We start from the raw sequence: 10,632 nt of genomic DNA, 5'->3' as shown, positions 1-10,632 counted from the left end.
TGTAGCGGGGACTGAGGGGGGATTGACAGCCACTCTGGAGGAGGGCAGTAAAGGTGGGCCCACCCAAGGTTACTGCCTGCTTGGGGAAAAAAGGGACCAAGGGTGATCAGCTTCTCCAATAAGGAAGTTCAGGAAACAGATCCACGATGCACAAGGCTAAGAGGTGAGTGGAGATGGTGAGGGAGGGATGAGTTGGTCTAGAGCATAAGAGAGAACAGGGATCCAGACTTTCCAAGCAGTAAGATGCCGGGCAACAAGAAGCCCACAGAGAGGGGAGCCAGGCACTGAGCTCCGTGCCATCTAGCCAAGGGCAAAAGGGTCTTCAGAGAAACCTGCGAGCCACCCCTGTGCGGGCAAAGGCTGAAGGAGACAGGTAGAAACTGTCTGTTGGATTTAGTGATGACCTGTGTGGCCAGCACACACAGGAGGGATGTGTACAAAGTCAAGAATTTATCGGAGGGGCTGTAGAGACGACTGGGCAGTTAAGAGCCCTTGTCCTCAAGGGGCACCTGGGTCTAGTTCCTGCACCCACGGGGTGGCTCACAACCATTTCAACACCCTTCTGATCTCTGCAGGTACCACGCATGCACATGGTGTACATACATCCATACAGGTAAAACACACATAAAAAAAAAAAAGACTTAAATGGGGGAGGGGTTGAAATGATGTGTACACAGTATTTACTTATGAAATTCTCAAAAAAAAATTAATTACATGAAATAGCTAGACCAATGCTTAAAACTGATCTTTTATTCTTCCGGTTACTATTCCCTACCTACACTATACTCCCATCAAATCCCGAAAGTACCGCAGTGGTGAAGATGGTTCTAGAACAGCCTGCCAGTTCCTGCTATACCCTGTAAGAGAGGCTTGTCATTCCTGTAGCACGCTACAAGAAAAGGACAGTGGTTTGAAGGCCATAGGTCACCCCTCACCCTACCCCCACGCCCCAGCTCCCACACTGGACAGAGCTTAGGCCCAGCTTGCGGCAGCCTGGCCAGGCAGACAGGGCAGGGCCAGATCAGGACAACAACATCAGCCCTTCACCGTTCCCAGTCTCTCTCTAACTCTTGCAGGCCAGCTCTCCCAGGAACACCAGGACAGCTTGCACACCGATTGCTAGAAGCATTACACTGAACTGGCAATGAATGTGTGTTATTTAGCTACGGCGGCACAGAGAACTTGCCTGTTTGTGTATATGGCACACTCCCGGCTGTTGATTTTTAGGCATTCGCTGTATTTACTGATGGCATCGTTATAGTTTTTGTCCTTTATGAGTTGATTTCCTTCTTCCTTAAGGGCTTGAAACGTTTTTTCATCTATGGGAGGAATAAAATAAGAACACAGAACATTTTAAAAACTGGGGACTGGAGAGGTGGCTCCCTGGTTAAAAGCACTCACTGTCTTGCATACGCATGTGTGAGCACTTTGTCTAGATGTACATATGTGTACCACGTGTGTGCCTGGGACCTGAACAGGTCAGAAGAGGGTATTGATCCCCCGAAACTGGAGTCACAGATGGTTGTGAGCCATCGCATGGGTGCTGGGAATTCAATAAACGTTTGATGATGGCAAACTTTTAAAGCCTCATGTGGTATTTACCCAGCATCCATATTTTCTTACTATGTATTTGCATATTATTGTTAGAGAATTTATTTGTGATGTGTATGTGTGGTTTGTGCCACAGCAAGCACGGGAGCTCAGAGGCAATTTGGGGCAGTCTGCTCTCCCCTCCCCCACAGATTCTGGAGACTGAACATGGGTCTTCAGGTTTACATGACAAGCCCTTTGATACACCAAGTGCCTCACCTGCCCTGAACCATTTTTTCCAATTTTTTTTATGTGTATTGGTGTTTTGCCATGGGTGCCAGATCATCTGGAACTGGAGTTACAAACAGTTGTGAGCTGCCATGTGGATGCTGGGAATTGAACCCCGGTCCTCTGGGAGAACAGCCAGCACTTTTTTTTTATTTTTATTTTTTTAAGAAATCTCTCTTTTTTTTTTTTAGATTTTATTTATTGTGTATACAGCATTCTGTGTGCCTACAGGCTGGAAGAGGGCACCAGATCTCATTTTGGATGGTTGTAAACCATCATGTGGTTGCTGGGAATTGAACTTAGGACCTTTGGAAGAGCAGCCAGTGCTCTTAACCTCTGAGCCATCTCTCTGCTGAGTGATCTCTCCAACCTGACTCATGTTCAGGCTCCGTCCCCTCTGCTCTGCCCCAGGATACCCCTGTAGCTCAAGATGCCTTTGGAGGAAACACGGGTATTCCTTCTCACCTGTGATGCCAGGCGGGCAGCCGCTGGGATGTGGCTCCTGGTCTGGGGTCTCTGCAGCGGGATGCCAGACTCGCAGGGGCTCAGACGTGGGTACGGTTGGGATGGGTGGCAGGTTCTCCCGCCATTTTGGTCCATCTTGCTCCATTAAGATCTTCGTTATCCTAAAGAGAGAACGAACAGTTGATGTGACCAAGGAATTAGTGCTTATCTTAATAAAGGTTGAATCAAGAGTCAGACTGACTGCCTGGCAGGTGGTAATGCCTTTAGTTCCAGGACAGCGAAGCTGGTTTCACAGAGAAATCCCCTCTCGGAAAAGAAACCAAAAGGAGGAGGAGGAGGAGGAGGAGGAGGAGGAGGAGGAGGAGAAGAAGAAGAAGAAGAAGAAGAAGAAGAAGAAGAAGAAGAAGAAGAAGAAGAAGAAGAAGAAGAAGAAGAAGAAGAAGAAGAAACACACTGAGTTGTGTCTAAGTGTGCTTCCTTGTAGAAAAACACGCGATCCCTATAAAGTGCTTCCCAGGGATTTTAAAAGTTTAAAAGCCTGGCAATGATTAATTAGATCATTTTCTTGTCCTTTTTTTTTTGTTTTTGTTTTGAGATAGGGCCTTACTGTCCTGCCCAATGGAGCTCTGAATTTGTGACCCTCCTGCCTGTCTAGCTGAGATTATAGGCATGTGCCTCCAGGCCCAGAGAGACCATTTTCTATTCAAAATAAGATTGTAATTTTTGAAAAGGTGAAACACGCAACTAAAATTCAGAGCCGGGAAGGAAATTCCCCCAGTTACTCTGGACAGCGGCTGGGCATCCTTCGGGGTTTGTTTGTTCAAGCTGCACCCGGTGGTGGCTGAGACAGAGGCACAACCCGTGCTGGCACCGATGAGGCCAGCTTCTCCCTGGACACCCCTGCTTCTTAGGTGCCACGCGCATCAGCACAGTCCCCATGTGTTCTTCCATTCCTAAATGTATCCGTTTATATTCTTCTCATACGAATCAAGGTCAGAAATAGAATTAACGGAGTATTTCACTAAGGCCTTATCTTTTTTTAAAAATCATGTTGCTGATTATTTTTTAAAAAGATTTATTTATTATGTATACAACATTCTGCCTCCGTGTATGCCCGCACGCCAGAAGAGGGCGCCAGATCTCATTATAGATGGCTGTGAGCCACCATGTGGTTGCTGGGAATTGAACTCAGGATCTCTGGAAGAGCAGGCAGTGCTCTTAACCTCTGAGCTCTCTCAACCTTAAAATTCAGATTACTATTCTTGGTTATTGTTTTCCTCTTTTTTTTTGTTTTGTTTAGTGTTCTGAGCTTGGTATTGTACATTTGCGTATGAAGGCAGTTTCAGAGCAGTCGACTTTAAGACTCTGTCACTTTTTTAATGGAATTTAAAAGTTGTGTTATTTTATTTTATTTATTTATTTGGTTTCTGGAGACAGGATTTCTCTGGGAGGTAGAGGCAGGCGGATCTCTGTGAGTTCAAGGCCAGCCTGGTCTATAAGAGCTAGTTCCAGGACAGGCTCTAAAGTTACACAGAGTCTTAAAGTCGACTGCTCTGAAACTGCCTTCATACGCAAATGTACAATACCAAGCTCAGAACGCTAAACGTGGAATTCCCATTGGGCCCGGCATTAGGTGTCAACTAAAGGCAGAGAAACAGGCAAGCGAGTAAAAACCTACCCAGGGTTTCCACAGACACAGTATTGGCAATAGCAACATGGTGGAAACCACCAAAGAGACCATCAACTGATAGACCAATTAAAAAAATAAATAAATAAATAAATAAAAACCAGAAAGATGTGATCTGTGCATATGCGAAGAAGACATAGGAAAGTCAATACGAGCAGGGGCGGCACCGTGGAGGGAATGCAGAAACGTTTGCCAACACAACAGCGTGTACTCTATGATTCTATTGCTATGGGATATCCGAATGGATAAATCACAGGAGGCAGGCAGCGCATGCTGGCTGTAGTGGACTGGGAAAAGCTTTCCCCCGACTATATTTTAGCTGGCCGAGAGGCAGAAACCAAGCCACCTCTGCTTTTTGTCTTTCGCAGGGTGTGTGAGGCATGGAACACTAAGACCAGCACGGGGTCCGGGACAGTCAGAAATGCTCTCAAAGCTGCCACATGGGAAATGTCATGGCAGGCATAGTTTTCCGTTTTTACCTGAATGTTGACCCAGTCTGTTATTAGGATTTGAACTTGGGGCCCTAAGCTGCACTTACAGCCCGAGTCTGAAGATCCTTGCCTTCTCATTCTCCCCCATGGCAGAAGATGCCAGAATTCTAACTAGATCCAACTCTTGGCAATCTCATCACTAAGTAATACCGCTCCTCCTTGGAAGGTGCCTGCTTATCAGGGCGCACGAGCAGATGAACAAAGCACCCCGCCTGGGCATAAACGACAGGCGGGGTCCCCCGACAGGGGTGGTGCCCACTGGGATGCAGAAACCCCGTGAGAAGGTGGAGATGCAGTCTGAGCGCGGCACCTATGTAGATGCTGCTAGTGTCTGCACTGACTTAGACATCCACGGAAACACCTCTGACATCCAGATTCCAGAAGCACACGGAAGCTGCGCACACGGTGTTATCCAAAGGGAGTAACTTCACAGAAATAAGTGTAAGGTGTGAGAGGGGTAAGCCAGGAAACACGAAGGCGTCACTAGAAACCGAGTTGGGAAGAGGGGGGCACTGGGCGTTCTTAGAGGAGGTCCCCAGAGAGCCTGGCCCTTCTCTACGGGAGGCAGACCCCGGAGCAACCTGACTCCATTACCTGTTAACACTGCTGCTCGCCAGCTGGATTCCACGGTCGATCTGCAGCACTGTCTTGTAATCCACGTAAGCTTTCCCATATTGCTCTAAGGTTTCATACGCGGTTGCTCGCCGAAGAAGAGGCTTCACTGAGAATGGATGGAGTTCCAGGGCCCTGAGAGGACAAAGAGTCACGTGGCATTCACCCTGAGAAGGGCCCTTTGGTTTCTATTAACGATGCACATGGCAGGACTAGGCTCGCAAACATCGCACCTGGTGTTTTGCCCCGTGGTCCCGGCAGCTCAGCAATTACAGTGTCGGTTTTTTGTTGTTTTTTTGTTTGTTTGTTTGTTTGTTTTTCTATTTTGGTTTTTCAAGACAGAATTTTTCTGTATAACAGCCCTGGCTGTCCTGGAACTCACTCTGTAGATCGGGCTGGCTTCAAACTCACAGAGATCCGCCTGGCTCTACCTCCCCAATGCTGGAACTAAAGGTGTGCCCCACCCCTGCCCGGCAATCACTCTATCTTTGAACCCATGAACAGGAAAGCACTCTTGAGCGTCTTCATTCCACAATTAAGTGTGACTTCCCTGGCACTGCAGCTTTGTAGCCCCCCCCCGCTACCCCCCCCTCCACAGTACCAGGGCAGCCCCAGCCCCAGAGCAAGGCTTCAAGATTCATGTGGACAGCCTCAAAGTCTTACAGCAAAGGATAGGGCTCAGCCAGGAATGTGCTTGCTCTGGAAGCAAGATGACCTGAGTTGAGATTTCCCCTCACCTACATAAAACCAGTACGGCAATGTCTGTGTGTTATCAGAGAGGGGAAGACGGGCTGGGGCTCTCCGGCCAGCGGGTCCAGGTGAATCCATAAGCAGTCAGCTCCAGGATCAGTGAGAGACTTTGTCTCAAGAGATAAAACGAAGAGTGATTGAGGAGGACACTGGATGCTGACCTCTGACCTCCACTTACACACACACACACACACACACACACACTCTGAAAGGTAATTCTTAATTGTACCCATACATTTAATAAGGTACCTTACTACTAAACCACAAGAACTTACACGAGTTTTCTGAAACCGGCTTGCTGGCCCTTTCAATAGTTCACAATTTGACGGTAAAACGGTGTCAGTGACAGGGCAGAGGGAGCCCAGGACTAAACCAACCACACTTTCTGCTTTCTTGTTAGTCAAGGGTTTTCACCTTGCGCTGTTTGGTCTGTAAAGTTCCTTCAGTATCACTGCAGATAGGGTCTGTCTGTGAGTCCAGAGTGCAAAGGTGTCCCTGCCACACCCCCACACCCCCTCCTTTCCCCGGCAGGCGCTCACTGCTCTAGACACGACATAAACAATCAAGCTTGGATCTAAATTGACAGAATGGGTCACATGATTCTTAGCACTTCCTAACATGGCAAAGGAAAGGGTTCTTGTTTTTATTCTTTAACTACAATCTTGAAGATGAATATGAGTTTATGAGTGGAAAGTCCATTAAAGAGAAGAATCTTCCCACTGTAAACACGGACAAGCACGCACAGTAGAGCTCACCTGGACAGGAGGCTGGCTACTCAGGAGTCTTCTGTGGGCAAGGCTGTCAGGAGCAGAGGCAGCTTTAGTCTATCTAAATATTCTAAATACACAGCTGTCCAGTGATGCATGTGTGTGTGCATGCTCCTGTGTGTGTATGCTCAAGTGTGTATGTGTGTGCAAGCTCAAGTGTGTGTGTATGTGTGTGTGCTCAAGTATGTGTGTGTATGCTCCTGTATGTATGTGTTTGCATGTTCAAGTGTGTGTGTGTGCTCAAGTGTCTGTGTGCATGTGTGTGTTCATATGTGTGCATGCTCAAGCATCTGTGTGCATATGTGTGTTCATGCTCAAGCGTCTGTGTGCATGTGTGTGTTCATGTGTGTGCATGCTCAAGTGTGTGTGTACGCATATTCAAGTATGTATATGGATGTGAGTTTCAGACAACGTGAAGAGGCTCTCTGACAAGCAGGAAGTGTGATGTGGCTTTTTTTGGTTGGCAAATGATTATGAAGTAAAAATACTTTTGAGAACACTGTTTCTCAAACCTTTGCTTAGGCCTGATGGCCTCTTTTTGTGTCTCACATCCTAAAACGTGGAGGAGCCATGGCATGAAGTGGGAGTGGGCCCCTTGTACACCACCCACACTCCCAAGAGTGACTCTGCCAACAGACTTCTGGAGAACACTGCTGCTCAGAAGGTGTGCATCCATTGATCTGCAGGCTGGGGAGATGGCTCAGTGGTTAAAACTACTGCTGTTCTTACAGGGAGGGAGTCAGAGTTCTTAGTGCTCCCCCAGGCTTCACAACCCCGCAACCCAAGCTTCAGGGGATCGGATATCGTCCTCTGGCTTCCTCATGCTACGCACTCTTATGCACACACCTCACTCATACACACAGATACACAAGGTTTTTAAATTAAATTCTGGGCTGGAAAGATGACTCAGCTGTTAAGAACGTGTATTGTTCTTCCAGAGGACCTGAGTTTGATTCCCAGCACCCAATTCACAACCACCTATAACTCCAGCTCCAGGGGTGCAGCAGCTCTGGCCTCCTCAGGTACCCACACATGTGGAATGCACACACACACACACACACATGATTTAAAATAAATACTTTTAAAAACTAAAACCTAAAAACAGTATCTTCACAGGTTAAAAATTTTCCCTCGTTTAAAATGTCTGGCTTGTTTCTTGAGTCAGGGTTTAATGTCGCCCAGGCTGGCCTCAAACTCTGTAGCTGAGGATGACCTTCAGCTCCGGGTCCTTTAGCCACCACCTCCCAAATGTGGGGATTATAGGTGTTAGCTCCGACTCCTGGCTTCTCTCTCAAGGTTTGACTTATAATACAGCTATCTGGTAATAGGAACTCATGGAACACTCCCCCCCCCCAAAAAAAAGCAAATATTAACTGAAAAACTAAAATAAGAAGCTTCCTTAAAAACGTGTGCGGTCTTTGGGACTATAAGAGATCGTCACACTTTCTACTAATAAATTATTCCTCATTCATACAGGTTCAAGTGCATCCATATTTGGACATGTTCCTGGAGCACATCGTGTCTTCTCTGGCATTAAAACAAACCTCCTGAGAATACAGACATCCGTGGGTATCATCTCCGGTCCTCCTGCTGGTCCTCTCACCTAAGCAGGTCGGCCTGCACAGAGGTCAGCCGTGACTGGCAGAACCACATTCCTCTGCCGAGAACACAGTTCAGGGGTCACCCTCCCTGAGTTACAGCCCACCCCACTTCCCAGCAGGCCCTCTGGCTCCCTGAGGACCAGATCCTCCTCCTAGTCTAGCCTCTGTGGATACTGGGGCTGAAGCCCCATCTCTGGTTTCCTCCAGAATAAAACGCGAGAGAGGAGCAGTCATGTTGAAAGGGCGCTCGCTGCCAATCACCACACACCCACTTCATGAGTTCACACGGTCCCCTCCGGCACAGGCAAGGGTGAACGTTTACCAGGCTCAGTGGGGAAAGAGCTCGGATTCAGGGCATCTGATTGTGTTTATGGTGTTTGTGCTCATACCATGACAGAATTCAAGCTGCCCACCTAATGTCGACTAGCTCATACAATCTTAAAAACATGGCAGTTAGCTAATGGGAGCCAGCACAACTGTGGATGAAGACAGGCCAAGTCAAAACAGAAACACTATTGCATTAAACTTCAGTTTATAATATTGGCAAAGCAATAGTAACGACGACAACAATAACCCAAAGAGCCTTAGAGCTGTTTTGACACTGGAGATACAAACAGTCTGAGCTTAATCTACATCATTAAGTCCAACATAAGAAGTGTTTGCCTTATAACGCGACTCATGAATTTATTGTCCAGACTAGAGCTTCTGTGATGGCAAAGTCTGAGCCTCTCTAAGTACATGAAGCAGCAGGAGGAAACCAGGCCTGTATTAGCCAATCCAGAATGTGGCTCTGTGGGTAAGAGCACTGGCTGCTCTTCCAGAGGTCCCGTGTTCAATTCCCAGCAACCACACAGTGGCTCACAGCCATCGGTAATGGGATCTGGTGCCCTCTTCTGGCATGTAGGTGTACATGCTGACAGAGCACTCACATGTAAAGAATAAATAAAATTTTTAAAAAAGGAAAGCATGATGTTTTATTCATGAGCGTATCTATACGCTGTCTAGCAGGTTCCAGAGCACCATTGGGTCAGGACCAGGGTTGAGCCTACTGCCGACCAGGGGCCTGAGGAACCCCACCAGACAGGCCAGGAGCTGAGCAGGGTAACAAGGTGACTGAAAGCCTAGAGCATCTGTGGAGAGGGGAAGGAAGTGGTCCAGATGGGGGAGCAAGATGGTACCAAGGAAGTAGCTCTGAGGACAATACTGAGTCACTCAGTGGCTACTGGAGACAACCTGAGCTAACCTCAGGAGAAGCTACCCTGGTGACAAGTGTTCTGAAACTAGTAATTAGGCATCTCTGGTAATACAGAGAGAGAGGGGAAACACAAATTCCCATGGGAGCATGGGGGGAAAACGTTTGTATAATTTTCTGAGTTTTTTTCCCCTGTTTTGTTTTGCTTTTATTTTTTGAGACAGGGTTTCTCTGTGTAGCTTTGGAACCAATCTGTCCTGGAACTCCCTCCGTAGACCTGGCTGGCCTTGAACTCACAGAGATCCGCCTCCCTCTGCTTCCCAAGGGCTGGGATTAAGGGTGTGTGCCACCATTGCCTGGCATTTGTATAATTTTCTATAGCTGGCATGTGTGTGTGTGTATGTGTGCCTGTGTGTGTAGGGGGTGTGTGTGCGTGGCCTGCGTGTGCAGTGTGTGTGTGCCTGTGTGTATGTGTGTCTGCATGCATAGGGTTTGCGTGTGCACCTGTCTGTGCAGGGTGTCTGTGTGCCTGCGTGTGCAGGGTGTGTGTGTGTGTGCCTGCGTGTGTAGGGTGTATGTGTGTATGTCTGCATGTGTAGGATGTGTAGGGTGTGTAGGGTGTGTGTGCGCCTGCATGTGTAGGATTGGCGGTTTTTTACATTCCAGTCACATCAGTGAAACCAGCCTTGGAAATCTTCTCTTACACAGAAAACTTGGAAGGCTTTTAAACACCACCTCTTCACACTGCCATACACCCATATCTTGGCAAACCTGGAGTGCGCTTGTTTACCTGTTACAGTCCTGGACACAGCCGCTGCAGTTCCCTTCTTTGAAGTAGCATGCTGCTCGATTTGAATACAAGATGCTTAGCTCATCCGCACTTTCACTTCCTAAAACCACATTTAATTAAATACAGTTAAAACCGCGAGCAAAATTACAGCTCACCAAAATGACAGGACCGCGGTCTCAGCGGCACTGCAGTTGGTCCCACAGCCTGCTCATCCTGCAGAGCTCCTAGGAGCTGTCCCCACACTGGCCACACACAGGGAAGGTAGGGCAGACCCATGCAAACCTGCCTGGCCGGCACAGGCTCCGCATTCCGAGGTATTGCTCTCGTAGGTCGAGAGGCGCGGTGCCCTTAGTCACCGGGAAGGAATGCGGAGCCGGTGCCTGTCAATGAGCACAGGAGGCCGGCTTCTGTCCCAAGCCCCGACGGGAGCAGCCCGGGGACCCCGGGGGACCAGGTTCG

The 10,632-nt window shown here is 48.1% G+C and overlaps 1 protein-coding gene across 1 annotated transcript in view; it reads right to left on the bottom strand.

Moving 5' to 3' along the window:
• Positions 1-10,632, bottom strand: part of Spag1 (sperm associated antigen 1) — a 47,666-nt gene that overhangs the window by 6,363 nt on the left and 30,671 nt on the right. The window contains exons 12-15 of the mRNA XM_050161194.1: positions 10,174-10,273; positions 5,056-5,208; positions 2,284-2,444; positions 1,187-1,319 (exon numbers count right to left, since the gene is read on the bottom strand). Coding sequence (XP_050017151.1) covers positions 1,187-1,319; positions 2,284-2,444; positions 5,056-5,208; positions 10,174-10,273 — 547 coding nt within the window. The remainder of the gene's footprint in view (positions 1-1,186; positions 1,320-2,283; positions 2,445-5,055; positions 5,209-10,173; positions 10,274-10,632) is intronic.

This window comes from Alexandromys fortis, unplaced genomic scaffold, assembly GCF_014885135.2.
Source record: "Alexandromys fortis isolate MF-2015 unplaced genomic scaffold, M_Fortis_MF-2015_v1.1 scaffold_17, whole genome shotgun sequence".
NCBI lineage: Eukaryota > Metazoa > Chordata > Mammalia > Rodentia > Cricetidae > Alexandromys > Alexandromys fortis.
Note: the sequence above shows the minus strand (reverse complement) of the source record. Positions and strands in the feature narration are given on the sequence as shown.